The following is a 26,459-nucleotide window of genomic DNA, read 5'->3' on the forward strand; positions in this document are numbered from 1 at the left end:
ATAGGCACCCCCCATCCCCTCTCCTTTCATGACTCTGTCCAAGTCATGTCCTGTTGAGGTCCAGCTGGGCGTCTGATCAGAGGCGTGTTTGCTTAGGTCCTCAGTGCCTTCCTCACAGAACAAGACCATCACTTTTATCTTTCATTGTTTGTTTGTTTATGTTTTGTTTTGTTTTGTTGCATATGGTTGTCTGTGTGCCTTTATCCTGGCCTGTCAGGGTTTCTTTGTTCTATAATTTTTAAAAACGAAATAAAATAAATAAAAAATAAAATAATATAACTCACTGTTTAGAGGAAAACACACACTCAAGAAATAATCCCAGTCACATGTTATATAAAGTATGATGATCAAGAAAGCCATCAGATTCCCCTTGCTTTTTCATTGTTGACTAGCCCCCTGTGTTTTAAGGCCTTCTCTACAAGTCCCAGAGAGTTCAAATACAACAACAAAAAAACCTATACTACAATGAGATAAATGTTTTTCTTAAGCAAAAAACTATTCTGTATGTGTTTTATAACAATGATAGACTTTTTAGTGGATTAATCTGACTCAGTTGGAAGCAAATAATGTCTCAATTGTAGGCTAAACTTTCTTTTACCTTGAGAAATGCAGGTGATGTTTGTAGCAAAACACTAATACTACAGTATATTTATCATTTAAGTAGTGTATGAAGAGTCTGCCAAATAAATGTTAGAATTTTTAGACCTTTTTTTTTTCTTCTAAGGTTTATGTTTTATTTTAAATTATGTGTTGAAGATTCATGCGATGTCATTTTGTAATATATTCTAGACAATATTCTGCAGTGAGTTAGACAGGGCTAGCGGGGCCCCCGGTGGCCAGCGGCGGTACTGCACAGACAGCTGGTCTCGCTGCGTTGAGTCAGTTCGCCGGAGCTCTGCCGACTGGAGGGATGTGACCCCGGAACAGGACGCCCTCCTACAACAACACACCATTCAAACAGAGAACAGAAGAAAGAAAAGCTGGACCAGGAGGGGTAAGCTTTCGTGGCTTGTCTGTCTACATGAGGCGCACATTGCCGAGGTTATTTTTTAAACCTATATTTGTGTTTGAATCCCGGCGTGGACACTTGAGGCAGAGCAGCGGTACCTGGATGGTGTTTGCACCCATAGGAACTTCATTCAGGCTTTTGTCTCGGGCATGCTAGCGAGCTAGCTTGGCTTGTTAGCATTTCCCATTTTGCCAATGGTAGCGTGGGGTTTAGCGGAGACTAAATACAATATTTGTCATGACAAAATAGACTCGACTTGTGCGTGTGTGAGTTAACAGTGCGTGTGTTTTCCCCGTTAAGAATATTGTTTAGGATGTATAGCGAAAATGCGCTGAAATGCTTGCTAGCAAAAAAAAAAAAAGCGTTGCTACAGTTTGAACAGACTGCGTCCCGCAACATGATGACAAGAACCGTCCAGTCCTGTGTGTCCATATCTTCAGAAACCAAGTTTTACTTTGCTTTCGGTGGCTTTTAAGTTTGTCTTATACTGAAAGTACCTTAATTTCGACGGCCATCAGCTGTGAACCTCTGCTAGTAATGCAAACTCTCGTTAGTTACAGGTAAGGTGAGTTGTGGTGTTAACAATGTTATTTACCTTTTTGCACCGATATCAAAACATCCTTTAGTGTCCAACTGTTGTAAACATACATCATGAAAGCACTGTAAATAAATCACAGTCCCATTTATCCCACCCACTGTACATCAGTGAGTCATGGCAAGGCAAATATAACATTTAAGTTACTGCTCTTAAAAAAAAAAAAAAAAAGCTTCTGTGGCGAAATGTGTCTGACTGTCTTTACTAATTCGTCTTCATCTTCAACTTAGCTTTGCACATAACTCCTTCATTGGTTTTCTATTTTTGGATCATGCCACTCCTGGATGCATTGTGCCGTTTCCTTTTACAGTGTCTGCTTTTCCCCACATGTCAGAAAGCTGACAGAGTGGTGAAGCTGGCTCCTTGCCGCCAACCCATGATTGCTGCAGACAGTGGGTATTAAGGCCTGGCCACAGGCAAGCGTACTGAATCCTTCTGGCACGGTTGGTCATGAAGCACAGTATGTCAAGCCTGCCTCAGCTTGTACATTCCCCTTGCTGGTTTGATTTTGGACAGACTCATGGACCTCTGGCCTTACCTCACTCCTTTCCCTGCCTCCTTACACTCAGCGCTGGTGCTCTTAGCGGCTGCTGAATCCCCTGAGGAGATTCCATCAGCTGCCGGTGAGCAGTTTGGGAGGGAGAGCTGGTTCCCGTCCCAACTTTTTGCTCTGGGCTAGCACAAGAACTTGTCAGTCTGTCAGCCAATGTAGTCGCCTGTTGACACCCAACACTGAGATACTAGAGCTGCTTGTGCCCATTTGAGGCTAATTCACCCAGGATAAAACAGTATTCCTGACCACCACTTAGTCTTTTTTAATTAAAAGCATGATCTTTTCTGTTGTGCATGGTATCCTGCAAGTTTTTATTGCTTTGTATTGTTCTAGGCTCATGCATCATATAACTTCAAAATTGTACGCTCAGTCTTGACGTTGATGCTTTTGAAATCTTGCAGCCACATCCCCTTGGGACCAGCTTATGGCATCAGCTTCTGTTTCAGTTCCTTTGAGGGTCCCTGAGGAGGGAGCTGCGATGTTCAGAAAAGATCACAAACCTGTTTTAATTACCTTTTTAAGTCATGGACTAAGAAAACCGTGGTTGTGAAAGATTTTGCATAGTGAAAGAAATGTAGGTTGCCTGAATCTGTTTCTTGAAATTTAATTTGGTTTAAAACAGTTACATTTAAATACAAGACCCTTTTATGTAGTATTAAAAAGTTATAATAATTCAACTGAGTAGAAAGTAATCTCTCTAGGCTCTCAGTAAAATAAGTTATTCATCTTCCTGTCCTAGTATCGACCTAATATGTCACAGTTAAGGACACCCAGAAAAACAGCTATAAACTAAGCCTATACAGTTGAGCAAGATTGTTTGAGTTCATGCCTCACATGGTGACAACAAGACATGACCTACTTATCAATCATGTTTTCACAATCCAGTTCGTCACCATTGTCCCCAAATACTGTAGCCATTGTTGTGGGCACTGTACATGTGAGGAGATGGCTTCACACAAAGGCAGCAAGCAGACATCTAGTGAGTCCAAGCCAGAGCCTTTCTGGCCTGTAGTGTCTGCTTGTTGGGCTCATGCTGTTCCAGGACCTCATGCTGCCCCTGACCTGCAGGGAGTCAGTCTGCTGGATGCACAGCCGATCAAATATATTATTATAGTTTCCTGGTTGTTTGACACCACTATTTAAATTGTCATGCAGTTTTTTTTTTAACAGTTAGCTAATGAGTAGACAAAAAAATATTGTCAACCATCTTGAATATCTGTTTATTGTCAGAAATCATTTATCAAGTATGCCGATGATTTACTGGTTCAAGCTTAAACAATTTGAGGATTTGCTCTTTTTTATGTGCATTTGGGACAGAAGTGGACCAATATGATGTTTTTAAGATAAATATTTAATATTAATTCTGGTATAGAGTAATTCACCGTATACCAATATAGCCGTCAATATTTACATCTATCTGACTAAGAAGATGTACTCAAAAAGTTGCTTTGTTATAAAAGAAGATATTACATTTGTATACATTGTCAACCAGATTTTCAGACAGTATTGAAAGTAAGTTTGCTGGAGTGGGTGCATGCTCTGCTTGATGTACTTAGTGAATACACAAATTCAAAGACAACCCCAGCGTTTCTTTTTCATATTAAGTTCTGCAAAAAAAAAAAAGAAGCTCAGATGTCTTCACATATCGACCTTATCCAGATACAGATTTATCTTTGGTGAGCCAACCAATATATCTGCCAGGCCCTAATCCTTAGCCATTGGTAAAAGAGAGCATGTGTGCGTGTACCTGCAGTGACACAGCTGCTCTACAGAACCAGGCCAGGTTGTTGGCAGCTCAACTGGCAGCCACACCAGGCTTCTAGCCTACTTACGTTTCTCACACATTTGCTTGAGATGCTCATGATCTCATGATTGAATTCAAGTCATTTTTCCTTCTCAGTTTTCAGGGTCTTATAGAGTTCTGACTCTTAGTGTTGTCCATGTAAAGCTGAACTCCACCCTGAGACAGTTTGCCAAACCAAAAGCCTGTTTTTTTCTCCTGGCAGAAGGAATTTGATGTCAAAAACAATTAGACATAGTGCATCATGTGAGCAGCTGATACTAGAGCCAACAACAAGCTTGACAAGTGGACCGAGCCATGACTGGACCACTGCACTGTGCAGCCTCTGCCCTTCGTGACCCTCAGCAAATGTGAGGGCCTATCACATTGCACACTGTAATCTCTGGCAGCAGATCCTCACTTCTCTGCGTGGCCTGGTCACAGTGTTGACAAGGTCTAAGAAGACTTTTCTCTCTTTTCATTTCTCCAAGAAAACCAAAGGACACAGATGCACTAATACTCAAGAACAGTGGTTCCCAACCCTTTTACCTTGGAGCCCCCCCCCCCCCCACTTATATTTAAGAAAAGCTGAAAAGTTGAGCTCCGGTGCTCACCCGAGGGGGGCCTGGACCCCAGGTTGGGAACCAGTGCTCTAGAAGCCTGTATTGCAGCAGAGGCCTAGGAATAAATTGATTTATGTCTGTTTTTAATCACTTTTAACTAGGGGTGCAGAAATGCAAAATGATCTCTAATCGATTACTCTTCCCATTGTTAAAGCGAGTACTCGAGTAATCATTTTGTGTTTCTTTTTTTTTCTGTGATTATTTTCCCCCACGGGAGGCCCCGCCCCCAACTATGACGCAATGCCGACTGTAACTATTGATTAATTTGAATCTTCGGGATTTTAATAATTGTAAGTAATAGGCCTTTGTATTAACGTTCAAATATGAAATTTCTTACTTCAACAGACAGCAAACCTCAAACAAAAATTCACACAGACGTATCTTATGACTGTTTTAACACTTCATTATAATTAGAGCATTGAGTGTGGCGAGCAGACGTGCAGACATCAATGCACTCATCGCACGTTGAAGCTGTTTTGACAGCAACATTCTGTTAACAAAGACTACAGTCTGCAGTGTAGAGCACACTTTACTCTGGGAAATGAAGTTACAATAGAACAGGTGAACAATTTAAGTGTCTGTCTGTTTCATCTGTCATCTGTGCATAATGACACACTCGCTCCATCTTGCTTGTCCGTCCGCTATGAGCTATTTCTCCCTTTAAGTTTGTTTCTTTTTGTAGTTATTAAAAGATTTTTAAATAATCATCTAAAATTCCAAAATATAGGAAAACATCTAGTTATGCTGCTCTGTCCTGGATGATCAAACGTCATTGGTTTGGCAGAGTAAAGCGGCAATCGCAAAGTGAAAAAGACAATTTGAACTGAACTTTCATAGATCATATTGCATATTTTGTTTGTTTGGGACTTTTTGTTCATTATGAATTCATAGGGAGGTTAATTAAAGGGATATTTTTGTTAGGGTAGCAACGTACGGATCAACAACGGACGCGTTTCAGCACAGAGCCTTTATCAGCGCTTTGTCATCTATTTTCTTTCTGCGCTCGTGCACCTGAAGTTTTATTTCTCTTGGAGTGTGCTCCTTCTTTTCTGTTTTGAATTAGGCCTATCCTAGAACCCACAATGCAACAAGAAACATTTACAAAAATGTGGACTACAAAACGATTATCGATTACATTTTTTTTAAACCGATGCACCCCTACTTTTAACTAAATGTGTAGTTTGCAGTAGATCTAGAAACTATGAAGCCCATGTAGTAAGGCCGAAGTCATTATCTAAGGCTAATCTAATCTGTATAGAATTTGCATTTATGTAGAATCTTCAGAAGCATGACCAGATTTTGGTATTACAATTTTCCTTTTTCTCTGTTTGTAGTACGACTAGTATCTTCCTCTTGTGATTTACCTGAGAACTTTACCTCCGGACAATTTACCTTTAACTTATGTCTTTAGACAGATATCTGCATGCAAGTGCAGCCTAAAGTCTGCCTCTAGAAATCAACTCTTAAAACTTTCGCATTTCTATACTGACTACAGCAGAAGCTGCAACAAGTTAGCCATCACTCCCAGAGGCTATATGAATTTTAGAATCAGCAGTAGCCAATGGATTCAGATAATAAGTAGGGCTGGGAATCTTTGGATGTCTCACGATTCTGTTTCGATTCTTGGGGTCACAATTCGATTCAGAATCGATTTTCGATTCAAAATGATTCTGAATTCATGGATCCGTGGGTTTAAAGTCTATTTTTGAATTAGTACATACTTCAGGATCTACTGCAGTCATCTGTGAGACTGGCTGAATTTCTTGCTGCTCCTTTTGTCATTCTACTGAGTTAAAGAGCTTAGCAGGGAGTGACTGATTAGCCAAAAAATAAATAAATAGATTTTTGGAAGTTATGAATCAATTTTAAATCTTAGAAGAGAAGAATCTCGATTTTTACATAAATCGATTTTCCCCCCTCTAATAATAAGGTTAAATTTGTGGACACTTTTCGAAATGATGTAGCAACAACTCTTTGCATAATTCAAGTTTAAAAATGTAAGCTAATTACAACAAACATGATCACTTTCTCTAGAGTGTCAAGCGGTGATGCACGTACATGTACGTGTAGTTACTTTCCAGTTGAGTGACCATCTTGTCTTCCTTACACTGTATATCTATCTCTAAGATCTCTAACTCTAAGAAGAAAAATATCGGTCGATATATCAGTATCAGGACCCCAAAAATCCTATATCAGTTGGGCTCTAAAAATACTATTATTAATAATGTAATATTGATTCTTTCTGTATTCAAATTACAACACCAATAGCAGATATTCTCCTGCCATTTGTTGTGAGGGCAAGCAACAGACACTGACAGTATTCAATACATGGCTTTGTGTTGATAATATAAATAATATTTATAATAGATATATAATATATATTTAAAATTTCAATAATATATTTTAAAATAATAAGTATATTTTTTCTGTACAGATTGTTCATACAGATCTTAGAAACTGTACTTATATACAACATAGGTAGATTTTAAAAAAACAGATTTGTTTAACATTTAACAGTTTAACATGTCTGTTTAAATTCCATTTTTTTTATTGTAAAAATAATGAGCGTTTAAAATGCAATACAGATAAATATGAGTCTCTGCTTCACAACATATTTCCACCTTGTACAAATCAAAGATTTGTAGCTTGCACTCGTCAGTTATTTATTTATTTATTTCTTTGTTCCTTGACTTTGTTCTCGGTGATGCTGTGGTTTAGCTTGGCTGCTTAAATGGGCTCACGGAACTCGATGTCTCCACTCAGCCCAACATCACAATGCTGACAAGAGCCCAATACTGACAGAGAGGGGTGGGGATTAGGACTAGATCAGCATTAAAGAAAGCCTTTGATTACGTCTAGAATATTAGCTGCATGCGTCTGTGGCTGGCTGCGCATCCCCTGAGGGATTAGTGTTGAGCCAGCCCACCTCTACAACCTAACATCACACACACACAAAGGACTCAGACAGGATCCTAATTGTGCTCCTTGAAACCATGTTAGACATGTTAAAAAACAGAGAGTACACATTAAGAATTATGCTAGAATTACCCTGTAGGCTTAAGGACACAAATATGGTTTCTTTCCAAAACACAATCTTTAAGAGTTGTTTCACGTATGATCTTCCTCTGTGTCACTGCTTCCTGACAAATCTTATCTCTGCGATCATTTTTCCAAGAATCTATAATATAATAGAATAAGTTGGTGTGTTTGATTAGTCAAACATTGTACAAAAAGCAGTTTATTCCCAAACTGTCATGAAGGGTTCTTTATGAACTCTGCTGAAGTGGCAAATGTGTATGTCAGTCATTGCTCATTATAAATAGAGCAGTTTGTGTTTTGTGCCTGTTCCCAGAAGACCTGAATCAGCATACAGCTTGAAGGAATATAAATAGATATATGACTAACACATTGTGTCTGTAATTAATCATTTATAGGTCAGTCCACATTTGTATAATAGAAATCTGGATTTTATAGGACTGACTTAACTTTGGAAATATGACAATTTGTCAAAGTTAGTTTTACAAAAGTAGTCACCCGAGCTGTATTTTATTTTTATTTTTTAATCTTAATCTTAAATTAGGCCACTACCCCTCTAACAACAGCCTGCAAGTGCCACATATCGTGTCATGTCGCGCACGCTGGTTGTCCACACTGCATCTGTTAAATATTTATTTCTTTGCTCTGTGAATTTCTGTTTCCCCTTGCATACAGTAGGAAGTCTAGTGCTTTTGTGTTAAAGGTGGACATGCGGATGTCTGGTGCATTGTATTAAGGAGCATCACAGCACACAGAGGCTTGTCAATAAACAGCTCACGGTGAGCTGAGTGGTGAGGTGAATATCTGCGATTAAATTTGCCGATAACTATAGTTACTGGATATGCTAATATCGGCCAATATTATCAGCCGGGCAATTAATCGGTCGGGTTCTAGTTTTTACTTAACCTTTAAGTTTAGCTCTGGTTAATCTGGGTAAAAGTGTGAACTAATAGTGCAAATTGTTTTTGCAGTATTTATATCTCATACTGTCACATTTCTCAGCATACAGGCTCCTGATAATTCTCCTGATTGTAACATATGGGATTTTTGGATTTTACTTTGACGCAGTGTGATCAAAATGTTGTAATCCAGCAGGGATATTCAGGACAGCATTATTTAGAGGTTCAGTCTTTGGCAGTGAGGCATTGTAAGCCAGGATCCTGAGAGCCATCTGGAGCATTGTTAGAATTCTAATCATGGCTGGAAAGCTAGTTAGTTCAGCAGGATAACATGGATGAAACCACATGTTACATAACCATATGCACATTGTTAATCACTGTTGTATGCATGTTGCCATCCAGTTTACGGAGAATTAGATCAGTATTTATTCCTGCTTTGTGGCTACTCTGCAGCCATGAACAGAGGTCTACAAATGAGCCCCTCTGCTCAATAGGAATAGGTTTAATCTACTAAAATCTGACTTCTTTCTATATTCTCTTTTTTAAATGACTAAGAAACCTGCCGTGGCAATAGAAGAGCATCACGGATCATCCTCATTTACAAAGCATTATTTTCAGTCCCTTTTGTGATCAATCTATTAGATTCAACACTCTTCCTTTGTTCCTTTGTGCATTTAGATAAGATAGACAAAAATGTATGCTGTGATGTATTTTTCAGGTTAAAATATATATTTTAGTTGGTAAAAATACAAATTGCAGCCCTCAGACCATTCAGCAGTCTGGACAGAGATTGTACTTAATATGGCCAGTTTTCAAACTTCAAAAGCAAACATCAGACGCCCAGAAATGCCTCAGTCATGAAAGCAGTAGGCCTATTTATACCAATGATGAATGTGGAATATATTGGCCTTTTGTGCTGCGACAGACAAGTTAAGTTGTCAAGTCTTAAAATAAACCTGAGTATTAATGGATTTTTGTTGTATCATACTTGTCTTTTTCTAAATCACAGACAGCACCTTCCAGTAATCCAGTTCATTCTCTTCATCCCCCATCTACCCACTTGCGCTGTGGCGTTTATTTACATTGAGCTTCTGAGTGATGCTTCTGAATTTCTGTCATTCTTTATTCTCTATGATGGCTAGTAGGTCCTCTGCCCAGAGTCACGGCTTTTCTATTTGTCTGAAGTGTGGAACTCGGGGGCCGCGATCAAACGTGTGGCTGCTGCTAATATAAAGACACTGCCAGCCCCTACCCCCCCACCAACATCCTCAACCCATACTGAAATACATTCACACACCGTCATCACCACCACCACCCTAAAGGTGCAGAGAGCAACTGCATCCAGCAAGATCTCTGTCTTTTCATGTATTTCTAGCTTTGAGTCCTCAGTGGTTCTCCAATTAATCTGTGCCTGGCTCTGAGCTGGAACTGAATATCTAATGTATTCCTCTTCCCCTAATACAGCATCCTGAAAAAAAAACCATGAAGACAAACTTCAGTGCAATTTGCCTGCAGTAAACAGCCACCAAAGGTTTTCTATAATTATAAATACTATATAGCCCCAAGCGTGGTCTCCAGCTGCTCTGCTCTGGATGAATCCACACGCTTGCAATGGTACCGAAACACAGCCAATGGCTAACGTTACCCCCTTCATCCCCCTGCCCAGGGCTCAGGGGAGAGGGGATGGCGGGCCAGCTCTTCAATTAAATATAACCCCACATCAAACAGCCTGTCAACATGCATTAGTAGCCCTTTGTGTAGATAAGAGGCCAAAATAAATTGCCAGAACTATCATAGTCGCTGTAGCTAGCGTGGGCTTTTTTTTTGTGTGTGAAAGATTCACAAGGGAGAAAAAATCCTGTCTTGCATACTGATATTCTCTTTCTTAAATCCTCTTCTGGTTTAGTTCTCTTATCAGATTTCACCTTTTGAAGAATAATTTTGCTCTTCTCTGTGAATAATTTCTCCCGCATGTTTCACCTTTTCAATTAGCAAATGTATGCTGGATATCAAGCCAGGCTGTGTGCCTCATCTTGTTGGTGCATTATAGCAGAGATCTAATGCGACAAGAGCCGACCTTGATGTGTGTGCATGCTATCACAGCGGAACTTATTCCTTTTCTGTCCGCATTAGCTTTGGCAGCTCCTTTTATGGCCTTCTTTTCCCTCCCCCTTTTTCTCCCCTCTTGCCTATATTTTAGATCACTGCAGACTGACAGTGAAAATAGGTCATTAGTTAGATGGATAGTAAGAGGTGGAAGGAGCATGCAGAGGAGAGATCTTTGTGAGAACTACTATGCAATATTAATGACATCCATTCAGGCTGTGAAATGCCAGACCGGCACTCTGAATAAACTGAGACCCCCTGATTTTAAAAGTCACTACTGTTTTTATGACATTTGTTATTTAAGCATATCACACAGACTAGAATCTATATTATATACCTTAATGCATCACAAACACTGTCCAGTTGTTGCTAAAACAATCCAGTATTTACATAATGTTAACTGTTAATAACACTGTGATGATTTATGTAGATCTAAGTTTGTACAGTTCTTGTGTAATATTTATTTATTTGTCTGTCCAGAGCCACAGGAGCAGGGGGGATGAACCGCGAGGAGGCCCCGGGGAAGTCTCCTGAAGACATGTACATCCAACAGAAAGTGCGGGTCCTGCTCATGCTAAAGAAAATGGGATCAAATGTAAGTATGGTGTCTTGACACATTTGCCTGTATTTTCTTACTAGTTCATCAAGACCAGAAACCATGTTTGTGTCACCATAAACACAGGTCTACTTATTGTAGTTTAGAATTTGACTTTTTTCAAAAGGTAAACACAGAGAGCTGACTTAGATTTATGAATCAGGCAGGGAGTTGGTAGCTCCAGAGATGTGTTCAACTCAAGAAGTGACAAACATGTAGGTTGTGAGTTGTTATCTTAATGCCTCCTGACAGCATGGAGGATTTGAGCAGAGATGAGATCATTTGCAGCCTCCTGAGAACTAAAACATTAGTGTATTTGAAAAAAGTCTAAATTTACAGCAGCGAATGTCGCCTGTCTTCCTTCAAACTATGTCAAAATACTTGCAAATGCAGTGTTGTCATGTGGAACACAACCCTTCAAATAAGAGACACTACACTTACCACTGTTTGTTCTTTTGCAAAGCAAAAGTACTTTGTCTAGAATATGGTTCCAGCACAGAAATACAACTATAAATAGGAGTTTAATTTTGTGATTCTTGTAACTCAACTCATGAACTGGCTGAGGAAATCAGTTTTGTTGGATTGAATTTCATAACCTTTTACTGGTTAGAATGAAAACCTCGCCATGAGATGCCATTGCCTGACTTGCCTGATCATTTGATCATATGCAACTGATGCTACAAAATCATCCGTCTTTGGTTACTGTTGCATGTGTCAAAAGAGTTATTATAACAAAAAGGTCTGATTTTAAGTAGTTTTTTACACCAAATGTACACTTGGTGAAATAGCTGCTCTGAAAATGAACTTGTGCAACAGGATAAACCCATCCACTATTATGTGCCAAATTATAGCCAATCTCGATCACAAGTCATATTCTTAGGTTTGTCGCTATTAATTAGGCAATAATACAATAAGATCTAGGTTTCAAGTCAACAAACAGGTGCTTCCCGAAGCCATAAACCCCCAACCGAGTTAAAACAATTGTCACAAAGAGACAACATTAAAGGATCCTCTACTTTCAGTCACTGACAGACCCCACCATAGAGGGATTATTAAACCTGCAGTTTAATTAAGTTTTTTTTTATATAACCTACAGACAATGTTAATACTTTGTAAATGGGCAGGGGGGTTAAATATTCCCCTGATCAAAAACCATCGAAGGGGCAGAGATGTAAACAAAAACACAACAGAACAGATGGAAAAAAATGCTACTTCTTTGATATTATTCAGCTAAAAGCCTCAAAATATTTGTTGTTTAAAATGTCGCATTTGTATCTCTTGGAGAATTATTCAGATTGATTTGATGTCTGGACATGATGTCACACATTTTCAAATCATACTTTATTTCTTTAAGATACATTTTTCATGTTGATTCTTTTTTTTAACGTCTCTTTATTTATATCTCTTCAGCTTACACCGAGTGAAGAAGCTTTTCTCCGGAATTATGCAGGTGTGGTCCACAGTCAGATGAGCCAGCTACCACAGCACAACATAGACCAGGGTAAGGCCATGACGCACACACACACACCCACATACACACAAGCTTTAAGTTCAGTCATCCGGTCAGAATGATTATAGTTGGAACTATTCACATTTTAATGAGCTCCCAAACACCACCTACACATGGAGTAGAGTTGTGACCTTCCTTAGACAACAACAAGGGGAAATCCCTCCACAAACATCTCTCCTCATGAGCATTTACCCCAGCAGCCCTGAAATTTTCCCTGACTGCACTATGGCCGACTCAGCAGCCCACCAGCACTGAGAGATTACTCATACAGACTGACTGTAAACAAGTGACTCATCCACAGCATAAGTGCATCACTACTTTAATTGCTTCAATGAGGCTAAATGTTGTACTGATATAAAAATGTATGTTTATATGATGCAGCAATTCACCTATCAAGTGCTGTTATAAGCCTCACCTATAATGGTCATGCTTTTTCAGAGCACCAGAGGGTGCTGTTGAGCTTTATTGATCTCCCTGCAGTTTTCACTTTATTAAACCACAAGAGGGTGCTGCTTTAAAATGTATGTATGCTGCAAGGCACTGCACTTGCCTTGAAAAGCAGCAGCAGATAGTCTCAGATGATTTTTTTTCAGTCCAAATAACAAGACTTATCAGTGTCTTCCAGACTCAGCCCAAACACAGCAGTCAGATAGGATCCCTGCTGTCCTCCTGTGGTCAACCAGGCCTTGCTTTGATATCGGTCCCTCAGGAGAGCTTTAAATCAGGAAAATTACTTGCAATGCTCTACCTACAGTGTAGTGTGAGGTCTCCTTGTCTGTGTCCTTATTCTTCTGAGAAATACCAGCATTGTTTGAATTTAGAAATCTGTGGAGAAGGGTTTTTGATTATACACTGGTTTAACAAAGCAAGTAAAAAGCATAATGGCTTTGTTTTCTGGCCTTCTTTGTGTTTTTTTTTTTTTTTTTACAATTTTTTATAAACTGAAGGGAATTAAACTGCATTGTCTGGAATTCTGCAATATTGTTTTTTTAAATATTTAACTGGGGTTTTGCATCATGGTCAGTGTTAGTTTCATTATTACTACAGAGTGTTTCTTCTTCATGCGGCATAACAAATTATATCACATCACAAAAGAAGGTTGGTGTCACATCTTAAAAAAATCAGCACTTAATGTGAGATGGTCACTGATGTTATGTTTTTTTTATGAAGAATTGTGTCTGTCTATTTGAACAACTACAGAGTAGACTGGCTGTCAGTTTGTGCAGTATGCCCTTATTCTCTTCCTTCATGCCCTTTAGTAGAAACAGGACTCCATGTCTGTACTGTGTCAATACTGCTAAGGAGAACCTCATCAATAATGTACAAGTGACTAGGGAAAGGTGCTCTGGTCATGCATTATATATCACAAAACAGACACATTTAGAATCATCTGGCAGCCTGCCATCTCCTCAGTGCGCCAATAAATAATTTGTGGTCTGCATCCTATCTGAAGTACTGTGATCAGGCACGGAGCAGATAGCTGAGAGTTAATCACTTTTAAACGGAGCGCTGAAGGATGCGCGCATCAGCACATTCGTGATCCTTTGAGGTGGTGTGAAGAGGTTCAGTTACATGAAAAGGGAAGTTCCCTTTTTGATCTCATTTGAGCTCAGTAAAAGAGATGAAAGATAATGTCATTGCTTAGCAACCGACACAGTCATCTGGCCTTTTAAAACAGAGGCACAGACATCAAACAACAAATAACCTGTGTGGCATATTATAAAGTATAATTAAATACAACCCCTGTTTGAAAAATAAAAAAATGTAATCTAGGGGGCGCAGATGGACCAGCAGTCAGGTCGTGCCCCATGCAAAGAGGCTACAGTGCGGGCAGCCCGGGTTCTAGTCCACACTGTAGCTTCTTTCCTACATGTCATTCTCCACTCTCTCTCCCTTACTCTATCCACAAAAGGCCAAAATAAATCTTTAAAATAAATACAAAATCTAGGTCAATGTGTAATTTGCATTTCACCATCTTGGAGAAAATATAGTTATCTTAAATATAATTGCAAAGTGTTAAACTTCGCGGAAAATAAGTGTAGGACAGATGAGCAAAATTAATACCCTGTGTGACGAGCAAGCAGTTAAATGGGCAAATCTTATTTTATCTTTACTTGACCTTGTTTTCTCAATATACCTACTCATAGCAGTTCTACCTTTAATCATCATACTTGACCGGTCTGTTTTAGCATCAACAAGCGAGACTGTCGCTTCAGTTAATTTTATTATTAGGTTTAGGTTACCTTGAGCAGGAACACACCATTATGAGACAGAAAATTCAAGAAATTGGGCTTGCACTTTGTTCTGTATTAAAGGTTTTTTTTGGGCTGTAGATATGAAACTCACCATGCATCATGTGTCAGACATGGTCTCTTGATTGAAGGCACTAAGAGCAATGTAGTGTTGTGGAGATACATTCATATATTTATCATTCTTAAGTCAAGGCTCATCCCTATTCAGAAAACAACAGAACTGAAAGTGTGAGAGCAGAAAAAAGCTCATGTGACAAATGGATAACATTGCTGTTGTTAATTATACATAAGCTAAACAACTGTGCAGTTGTTGCAGTCCAATCTGTCAAACAATGTCAGCCTCCTTCATGACTGCTGATCGGACAGTTTAAAATCATCTCGAGGGTTGTCACTTATTTTCTTTTTGGTCACTGAATTTGCATTTCAGATAGTTTTAATTGGCTTATTACCATACATGCAAATACAGAATGCAGTTTTGGGATTTTAATCAGGCCAAAACTTTTTTATGCCAAAGGCTCTGAAACTGAGATTGTATACATTTTTTTTGCCTTTCAGCTTTCTGACTGTGAATACCTCGATGTAGTATATTTGTGGATTTGACAGGATTTTGCATAATGTTTGTGTTTTAATGTGATTTGAAGTAAGAACTCATTTAATGAAGCCTTGTTTTCTGTGGCCCTGTTTCATAGTTAATTGCTTCTTTTTGGTAAACTGAATAATAATTTAGTTTTATGCAGCACAGAAGACATCTGTACAATCAGGTTGTTGTTCCTGCTTTAACTTTCTATAACTGACATCATGTATAAACAATACTGTTTGTCAGAGCTACACATAGAGCTACACATAAAGACAGCAATAACGACTTGATATCTACTCTGATGTGACAAGGAAAGTGAACTCCTACCAGAGGGATGTCTGATGGCCTCAACAAAAGGATAGGGAAAAAGGGGTTGCTATAGAAACCCGAGTTGTCCCGGGAAAGCTAAGCTTCCCTGTGGGTTTTGGTGTTGCTGTTGTTTCATAGTGCTGCATCAGTAGATCGGAGCAGGTGTCATTACGGGGCCTGGAGGCAAGCTGGAGTGCTAATTACACACATACAGTGTGATATTCCAATCTCTCTCTCTGTCAGTACCATTCCCTCTCACAGATAGTCGGCTTCTCTAGTTTCAAATATTACTGCAGCCACCAGCAATCGATACACAATCTTGTTTCTTCTTGTCTGTTTTACAATCCCTCTATAACACAATCCTTAACCCAGCCTTAAAGAATGAATGCCAAGTGACACACATCAAGGACCCACCTTTGTTTGGCGACGCTGCTGGGGCCTCGATTTTTACCTTCTGTTTCTTTTTTGAGCATGAATCAGAGCCAGAGTCACAGGTCTTTAGGTAGTACTACCCGGCCGCTACTCATCGAAACACAGAAGTGTGGTTTTCTCCTTAGATATCCACTCACCTACATCGCAAAATTTGTCAATAGGTAAAGCAGTTATGCAAACAAATGCTTAAGTACAGATTAAAGCAACTGCTCTAAACTCTGCTTCAGCTCTATTTGGCAATAGTTGAATTTAAAGATTAGATTCTTCTGCTTTTTAAGATAATTGCCATTGTGAATGCAGAATATCAAATGTCAGATCCACCTTAAGAGGATCCATTGAGAGAAGAAAGACTACTGAAATAGTTTGTGGAAAGCTTGAAGAACAAATTATTGCACAAATGTGCAATTCTTAAGGATTCATTTTCATATTTTTGTACTTAATAAGATTTTTAAGGTCTTAAATTGTAACTACAGCAGACAAATTTGATGGAAAACACTGATGCTCTTATAATTTATAATATAAAGAAAAATATTTTGCTAGAACTCAATAGATTGTTTTTATTTTTTTAACCTTAAATCTCCCATGAACTTCATAGAAATTCAGTATCCCTGTTAAAACGTTGACTTGGCTAAGATGGCAATGTTAAAATGCAGTGATTCCTGTGATACAAATGTGAACCCTGAATAATCTTCCAACAAAGAAAATAATTTACGTTTTGTTTTTTCTGGAGTTTCAAAGAAAGAGGAGTTTTGAATAGAGAAGTAGAAATACACATGTGTTACTCTGAAGTAGCACATCATTGCTTTAATACACACTGAGTCAAAGTAGACCCGCTGTGTTTGTTTATGTCAACATGTTGAGCTGGACCACACACACTCCCCTTGTGTGTGTCGTGCTTCTTAACCCGTCCCTGCTGTCGTTTCCATGGGGGTGGGTGGGGAAGGGGATCCTGTGTCTTTATCCTCTCAGCTGACCCCGCACAGATTGTGACCTCGAATGCTGCTGTTACTCTGACTAATAACTGTGTGCAGCACTGGAGTCATAATGCAGCGGCTGCTTCTCTGCTTAGTCAGACTGCAGGGCTCGAGAGATGATTATTTCACGGCCCTCTTATCCTTGGAGGTTCAAGGGAACTCTGAGAAAAGGTAGCCTGAAATTAACAAGAATTCATGATCATATATTGATTTATAGTCTCTGGAACGTGTGACTGTGCATCTTTTTTAAATCCAAGGACTATTTTTTTAGTTCTAGATGAAATACATATAATTGAAATGAGTATTCAAATTGAAGGAATGTCTTTGTCAAGGATTGGCCCAATTTCCTTCTCATTTAATCTCATTAACAGGATAGAAGCTTTAATTTCTAGACATGTTTTCTCCAAGTTCTTTTCCTGGAACAACAGTCACTGTAATGAATGAGGTGGCTCTCTTCTCCCTTCTTTCAAAGTATTTATAGACAACAAATCGGATGACATGCCTGGTGTTGTTATCATTTATGTAATTTGTTGTCCGGAGCCAATCTGTTTAACCCCATCAGACGGGGTGAGGAGCAGATCAGCACATATTGGAGGGAGGGGTTGGAGCTTCATCCTTGAAAGCCCTCTCCTCATTGGCAGCAGCCTGATTTTTATCTGTCGCTAGGCAACAGCTTTTAGGAACATGACGGTTACGTCGTGTTTGCTTGAGCGTTTTCATTTGTGTGAACGTGTGTGTGTGTATTGTGTGTGTGTGTGTGGAAGGGCGAGGTCCAAACGTGACTCCAAGGCAAAGTGCTAAAATAAAAACCAGATATAACCCAGCCATCCACTGGGCCCTGTGGAGTATTTTGAGAGCATTTTCTGCTGGTCACTGGGCTCAGGTTGCACAGTATGAGACACGTCCTTCCACTGAATTGCTCGTCACACACAGATGAACTCCTTCAGCCAGATACAAAATGATTGAGACTGGCAGTTGTTGTGATAAATGGGTGTTATGCAGGTTCCTGCAACATAACATCATCTTAACATCAGTGCTATTCAGCAGTTTAGTAGTAAAGGTCGACGTCCCTATTGTGTGATATTACATAATTTTTCTCTTGTTCACGCATCATTATCCCTACGTGCTTCTCCAAACACATTACACTCTTGTTATTACCTAAAGAACATAACGTCTTCAATATTTTTTATCTCTTGTCTCCTCTCATGATGCTCTTTTTGCCAATTGGCTCTTTCCGTCTTCAGTAGGCCAACGATCTCCCACAGGATGAGGAACTTGAAAGTTCATATTAAAATGCACCCTCCCCCAAAACTTCTCCATCTTACCAAGCTCAAGTCGACCTGAATAGAGACATGCTAATTACCCACTTGCAGAGACAGCAAAACGAAACACAAAAAATCTGTTTGGAGGGTCTGTGCTGTCTGATGGAGAGTTCGCCTTTTGTGCCGAATAGGAGCGGAAAATCTCAGTCCCTGGCCTACTTTCATATCTCCACAATAATTAAATCTAACAAGCAACTGGGGGCTGTGCTCAGAGGATTTTTTTCCTCACAGAAATGTGTGAGATGCTGTAAGGAATTGTTATTAACAGTCTGCTAAGGTGTAGAATGTGATTAAAGCTTGTCAATTATTTCATTTCAGAGATGAATCACGGTAACAGTGAGCAGTAGCAGCTAGTTGGCCTCCTTTAAAAAAGGGTCTTTAATATGGGGATTAAAGCCTCTAGAAATGCTGCTGTGTGTACTCTGTGAATATATATCAAATATTTCACAATTGATATTTATTCAGCACCAGAAAGCAAATACATTTCATCAGGCTGCAAGTATAACTAAAAGAGAGAAGGTTTCCCTGAATAATCCGACAAAAGCATTTTTATTCTTATCTGTGGTTTTTTGGAGGGTTTGCAGAATGATCTTTTCAATTTGAAAATGCCAAAAAATGAGGCCTACATTAAAGTGCAGTTGGATATTTGAGGCACTTAAAAGAGGCCTTTGTATTTTAACTTATCATACTCAAACAGAATAAGAAAATATATGTTTGTTTGTAGGAAAAAAGGCGTTTCAGCAGGTGTGTGCCTGCCAAAATCATTTGATGAATCACAGTTGGCAGCAGCAGACTAATGAGTGATTCCTGGTGGAACAACAGCCAGCTTTTTTATCTAATTGTATAACTAACAGGAGCCATTAGTTGACTCCACTCATATGAGACTGTACTCATCACTTGGTGATCATTAACATTGTAAAAGTTCAAAGAACAAAACAAACCAGAAAGAAATCAGATCTTTTCCTCTGTACATCATTTCAGCCTCTTTTCTTTCTCTTAATTTGCCGAACAGTCTGAGCTGCAGCAGCAGAGATTACAGAGTGTTGAAGCCCCAGATCTACTCGTATCACATCAGAGTGGCCACTCCATGTGTTACAGTAACTCCCGTGTTTAGTTTTTCTTCTTGCTACTAAAAGCGCTTTCACTCTCTCTGATGTACGTCGCTTTGGATAAAAAGCGTCTGCTAAGTGAATTGTAACACTCTACATGTCACATTCACGCCACTTTCACGCCGCTTCATAAACTGCCCAACATGTTTCAATTACCACATATTCACATATATGTGATATATATACAAAGCAGTGGGATTCAATCTCTTAACAAATATACTTCGACAAGTGACTGTAGGGGCTGGAGATCAAACCCCTGACCTTCTGGGTGAGGGATGACCGAGTCTACCACTTAGCCACAGATTCCTTAAGGGGCTTTGATGGCAGGCGGTGTTTTCCACAACATTGGAACATTTGAAGTGATGACATTTCCTGATCCAAAAAAAAAAAAAAGGATTTTGATGGCCGTGCATTTCCCTCCCAGCTTTAAAGTCACAGCTGACAGGCTTTACAGGATACCGGCAAGATTTGAGGACCTGGAGCAAAACTGAATTCACATTACACTTAGCACGAGATTTGGAATTTTTTGTATTATCCTTTTTTCTTTAAATCGTCAGTGATGTTTATGTTACCTTTTGTGCTGCCGAGTTCATTAGATGAATTTCTCTAATCTGTAACTGAATCAAACTTGTCTTACATGCTGATCCTCGTTCTGCGTTTACAGGTGCAGAGGACGTGGTCATGGCGTTCTCGCGGTCAGAGGCGGAGGACCGGCGCCAGTGACCTCGGGCGCGCCCTCACCCTCCATTCCACACCAATTCATACCGCCCTACCCACTTTCCCGCCCCACACGCGGTTCACGAACAACCCAAACTCCACAAACACGACACTGATGAGCTCAGGAGAGAAGGATCAGCTGGAAGGAAATGAAGAGGAGGGGAAGAGACTCCAGGAAGTGGCTGCCTCACTCTCCCCCCGCCTCCTCCATCCATGGCTCCTCCTCACACAAGCTGGCATACCATTACCCTAGATGCCCTCTTGTGCTAACTGTGGGTTTAAAGCCTATCAAAGAAGGCCGTCAGTGAAAACACTCACAGATTGTGTGGATGAATATCAAATGTAGTTTTTTTTTTGTTTTTTTGGGGGGTAGGAGCGTTGGTTTTGTATTATTTTGTCTGTTTTGAGACTTTAGGCAGTGTTACGTGTTATATCTGCTGAGGTCACCGGAGGAAATGACCAATCAGCAGCTGATTGAAGCAAAGAAAATATAGTTTTGGTCAAGCAGCGAGTGTGAGGAATAATTGTGTTAGGGGAAAGGTTTAGTTGTTTCTGTTTACCCTAACTGGGCTCATTTTATTTTTTATTTTTTTGGTTTAGCTGTTGAGTTATAAAGGCTTTTGTAATCCGTCATGAGAGGGGCCTCATTTATAAACATATCGGGTATAAAACAGGAAGTGATGCATACACAGACGTTTCTGGAGAGCGTCAACAGGATTACTGAATCTCCACACGCAAGGCATAGTAGATTATTTGAAACTTGTAAATCATTCATTCACAATTAATTTAACTTAAAACTACATTGTGGCTGGTTTATTGATCTCCTTTTTGCAGCATAAAGTCAGATGAATATTTGAATAATTGGGCTTTTTATCATTCATTGCTCGCTGCTCTTTAGACTTGTTGTCTCTTTTTGGTCAAACCAGATTTATGAACCAAATAACAAAACGATTAAGTCAAACTTACTTAAGATCTGCAACAATTTCCCTCTGTAGCATTTTTCTGTGGATCTACAGTCTGCCCTTTAGTTCAAGTACAAAAACTAGAATAATGTGCTGAGAGATGTGTGAACACTCCTTAAGTCCTTCATTTAAAATGATGCGACTTAACATGGCAGAATCACATGACCAGTGTGGTCCAGAAATTTAAAGCGGTAAAACCCTTTTCTCCACACGTTTTTATAAATGAGGCCTCTCTCGCTCTTCTGCTGCTTTATTTGAACCATACGCTGTTAAGAGTGCAAACTTGCTTTTCTCTCGAGGAAAGCATAAGAATTTAAGACACTAGCAGATATAATCACATGAAACTACAGGTGTACACATTCTCCCAAAACAAATACTACTTTAGGCTTGTTGTAACATGTAAAACCTTTTTTTTTTATTGTACAGATAGGTGGGAAAATACAATAATGAATTGAGTGTGCCATTTGTATTTTTTGTTGTTTTTTTTATCTGTAACATAAAATTAACATTAATGATTAGAGACGGCTATTGATGTAATTTATTGTTTACTGAATCAACTCCCTGTTCCTTGAAGGCATCATTAAAAATGGAGAGCCAGTAGATAGTGAAAGTCTGACATGAGTCCCTCCTTAAAGGCTGTTTGTTCACACTAAAACCACAAACTCTAATTTTGAACAATTTTTAAATGAAACATGTGAAGCAAACATAAGAACTGTGTGCTATTTCTGACTGTACTGTGTGTCTTGCACTATCATCGATGAGATATTTGCAAAAAATACATTTTGATTTTTAGCACAGAGATTCTATGTTTGGTTTGGGGGGAAAAGTTGTTACCATTTTTGTTTATATAGTTATAAAAAAAAATCTCTGTGATAATTGACTAAACTGGAATATCTAAAACGAATATTTGTTAATACAGGACATGTTTTTCTAGTGACATGATCAATATTTAATGTGTTTTCAGTACAGTTTGTTAACTTGTATAACTTAAAAAAATTGTAACGTAATGTTTTAAAGCCAAGCATGTCTGCCTCGTGGTTTAAAATGTTCATTCAAGTGGAGTCGAGGATCTTTGAATCCTTGCCACAATGACATTGTTTGTAATCGTCTGTGGAAGCCATGAGCTCTTTTAAAATGTAAAAAAAAAAAAGATCTTTTTTTTTCAGTGGATTAAGTGTTATCTGTTAAATCTTGTTGGCAATAACTTCTTTTTAAATGTCCTCAGCTTTTATCATCGCAACATAATATGCCAACAGATGTGTCACACTGTCCGCCTATGACAAAGACATTTGTCTTTTTATGTTTACTTTTGTTTTAAAACTTTTTTTATTTGTCTATGCATTGTTTTTCTTTTTTTTCTCTAAAAGGCGTCTTACTGTACATTTGACCTATCAGGGTTGTTTTGCAGCCTTCGTTCAAGTTGTGGATGAATGTGTGTGTGAAAGCGTGTGCGTACGTGATCACCAGTTAACTTGCTATGATTTTGATTTTCAGCATGCTGTTGACTTTGATTAGGATCAGTGTTTCTTTTTACTGTGATGACCTGACGTTGCCTAATTGTCCTTTTTTTTTTTTTTGTTTTGCCTTTAAATTGTATTTTTCTCTCAGTCAACATTGATTAGTTGGTTTCGTTTTGTATGGCTGCTGACCATGTCTTGACTTAATGCTTCCAAATCCTATACCAACTGAACCATTAAAGATATTTTAAACAATGACAAGTTGCTTTTTTGTTATTTTTTCCAATAGAAAGCCAGATGTCCTCAGACATGCAGGCTCAGGGTGGAGAAACATATTGTTACAGTGTTTTTAATGTGGATGTCTGCTTTGCTTCAGATAAGGTCTCATGCTGGGTGCAAAGACAAAAACAAGTATTCTACAATCATCATAGGGTTCAAATGTTTTTTTTTTTCTCTTATCCGCCTCAATTACAGAAAATAAACATCAGTCTGAACAGTGAAAAATGTGTTTTGTTTACCAAGACACATCTGCACATGCATTTTATTCTGAAATCTTGAGATGTTGTCGATGAAATAGCTCCTCAGAGTTTATTTGCTTAGGCTGGGAATTTCAGCAAGAAAAGTGTTTTTTCCAGTTAACATTTAACTGTAAAGGTTTGAACTTTTTATCATCTGAAAATGTTGTGATCATTCAGAGAAATTCTCTTCAAGCTTAGTCAAACACTAATAAATTGTTGTTCCTTACTTTTGATTTCTAGGAGCATAGATACAGGCACACGTTTGCCATTTCCCTCCTTAATTCAGGTCGAGGGGGTGGGAGATAGTTGTGCTGCCGGTACCAATGATGCTGATGCTTTTGTGTTTCAGTTAGTATCTGACCTTGGCTGTGTCACTTTGGTCTGTTTGTGTAGAAAACATTGTGAGCAGTTACTCATTGGGGTTTTGTACTGTATGTATTTCACTATTAAAATCTGCCTTTTATGACTAGTGATGAATATCAATGACCTTTTTGGATTTCATGTTGACTCAGCTATTTATTCTGTATGTAATGTAGGCTGCTAAAATCATCAGTCAAGGACCATCGTTGTTAATACAAGGCTGCTATATTCAGTGTCTCTTACCTTTTTTATAATTAATTCGCCTTTTAAATGTATTTTGTCTTTTTCTGTCCTTTTAATGCCTTGCTGCAAAACTAATTGCCCTTTGGGGACATATAAAGTGGCAGTTGAGTTGAATAGCCTATATGAATTGCTCCTAAAGTTAATGTAGAGATGTAGAGAAACAACAAGCAGGTAAAAAAACATTATTTAGTTTTTAGATTAAAAAAAGAGGTTTAATGCTTTTCCAATACTTAATTATCACATTTACATGTTGCTTTTTGCACTGGAACTACACTACACTATCCAAAGACTCATTCAACTCTACATAAACTTACAGTATCATCAATGACACTTTCTGTCATAGTTACTACTTTTGATCCCCCTAACAATGAGTACAATTATATATAAAAAAGTTCAGTTATCTGTCAGATTTTCAGATGATGTTTAAATCTTGTGCTGTCTGACAATCATTGTCAGAATAATGGTGTAAATGTTTTTTTTCTAATGATTAACATCTGTTCACTGTTCCCATGTCTTCTCTCACAGATGCAGAAGAATCCCGCGATTAAGAGCGAGCAAGCTCTGGGAATAACACGGCAGCTGCTGGCTGTTTTTTTACTCTTGATGCAGCACTTCAGATTGAAGCTGTCATTTACTGACATAAACAATGTGTTTCTCATTTGAACAGGTTGATTTCTTGTTTTAGTTGCTGCTGAGTGTTTGGAGAATATGACCTTTGATATAACAGTTTTTTATAGATTTAAATTGTGATATTTACACAAGTTCTGTCAACTGCTGCCTCAAATATAGTAAAAGTGCAGCGTTACAGAGCATCATGTCTTTCCCACATAAGCTCCTCTCTCTCTCTCTCTCTCTCTCTCTCTCTCTGTCTCTCTGTCTCTCACTCTCTCTCTCTCTCTCTGTCTCTCTGTCTCTCACTCTCTCTCTCTCTCTCTGTCTCTCTGTCTCTCACTCTCTCTCTCTCTCTCTCTCTCTCTCTCTCTCTCTCTCTCTCTCTCTCTCTCTCTCTCTCTCTCTATACACGTGAGCCTGATGTGTTTATCTCATGTCACACAGATGAGAGCATCTGTGCAGCAGCCAGCCGATAGCTGCCACAAGCACTGTCATGTCACGTGCAACTGTGTGTGTGCGTGTGCGTGTGCGTGTGTGTGTGTGTGTGTTATATCTGTTCATATGGCCTATACATATCTAACATTTGTTATCTTGTCATTATATTCCTAAATATGTTTACATCATCTCTTTGGGACTTTGAGGGGGACGGTGTGACACATAAGAAGTGTCATATTTGGCTATGGATCGGACTGCACATATGAATCTATTAAAGTAATGGTATGAATGTTGTGACACTACTTTATTATCATATTTTCCAAGAAAGCATTTATCATTTTGTAGCATAGTTGACACATAGTTGACACAGTTTACATTGACTATAAAATCTTAAGGGGAGAAGTGAACAACATGTATCTACAAAGATTTTTCCGAAATTTGATGTTTTAAGGGCGGGAAATTATTTTGTTATGAACCTTCAAATCATTTTTTTCAACACAGAATTCTACCAAGAGAAAGAAAAGACAAAGCCTACAAGCTTGAAGTTGATCTTGATTTGCCTTCTTTCATCACCCAGGCTTTATCCAAGTAAGTGGACAATTAAAATGTTATGTGAAACAATCCTAAAGCTTTTTAATGTTTCTACATTTGTTTATTCAGGTTTTCCCCTTCTGTTTTGTCCTTTTGGGACTTCAGTTTCTCCAGTCAGATTAAACATTATTCTACCTAATCAGACAAAAATGTGTACAGAATGATCCAATTAAATATTTTTCTTTGCCACTTCAGACTATAATACCTCTATGTTAGATAAATGTATAAATGGAGTTATAGCAGCTCTGTAAGTGCAAGGTTAATAAATATATAAAACTCCTGGTCATTTCTTTTTTGCAGTGGGAAGGTGTGCCGGTTATATTTCAGTTCCACCAATAAGGAAATATGGCCACTTTGTTTCTGAGTAATACCAGAACTGCTGTAGGCTTTACAGCCTGTCCTGAATACAAACAGTAGCTTGAAGCAACTGTGCTGCTAGGCTGAATAAACCATTTAAAAAACTCTTTGGATTATGTGAAAAAAGTAATGTCACAAATAGGAAAGTAGGACAGTCTTTCTCAGCTGGTGTCTTGAAGAATCCTCATGTTTACAGAGGATTTCACTTATATCCTTTGGAACACTTTGGAAACTTAACTTCTGGTTTGTAGTCTTGTTTTTCTTGTGAGAAAAGGAGCGTGCACTTCTAACCTCAGACTTCATAGGACAACTCGAGCTGCACAGATTTGACACTGTTAGGCGTCATTCTCACAATCTCCAATCACACACATCCTACCAGTCGAGCGGTCTATTTAAGATTTCTGGTCTCTTCCTATGCTCTTCATTGCCTTTCCGTCTTGAACCAGTGCTGCACCTAAACCCCCCCTCCACACCAGCATCCAGGTTTTAAGATAATATGTCATTAACTGCTGCATTTATAAAAAAT

General features: G+C 38.7%; 1 protein-coding gene across 2 annotated transcripts; it reads left to right on the forward strand.

Annotated features, from left to right (window-relative positions):
- The first annotated feature begins 857 nt into the window (after window positions 1-857).
- ctnnbip1 (catenin, beta interacting protein 1) lies at window positions 858-23,078 on the forward strand. 2 transcript variants are annotated; one of them, XM_020632322.3, is made up of 4 exons: window positions 858-994; window positions 11,082-11,196; window positions 12,607-12,697; window positions 20,346-23,078. In XM_020632322.3, the coding sequence occupies exons 2-4, from the start codon at window positions 11,101-11,103 to the stop codon at window positions 20,402-20,404; spliced, it is 246 nt and encodes an 81-aa protein (XP_020487978.1). In that variant the 5' UTR covers window positions 858-994; window positions 11,082-11,100; the 3' UTR covers window positions 20,405-23,078. The 2 variants fall into 2 exon arrangements, with proteins under 2 accessions (XP_020487978.1, XP_065817464.1); XM_065961392.1 differs by having other exon boundaries at window positions 914-1,041.
- The last annotated feature ends 3,381 nt before the right edge of the window (window positions 23,079-26,459 follow it).

The sequence above is a fragment of the Labrus bergylta genome, chromosome 12 (genome assembly GCF_963930695.1).
Source record: "Labrus bergylta chromosome 12, fLabBer1.1, whole genome shotgun sequence".
Classification (NCBI taxonomy): Eukaryota; Metazoa; Chordata; class Actinopteri; order Labriformes; family Labridae; genus Labrus; species Labrus bergylta.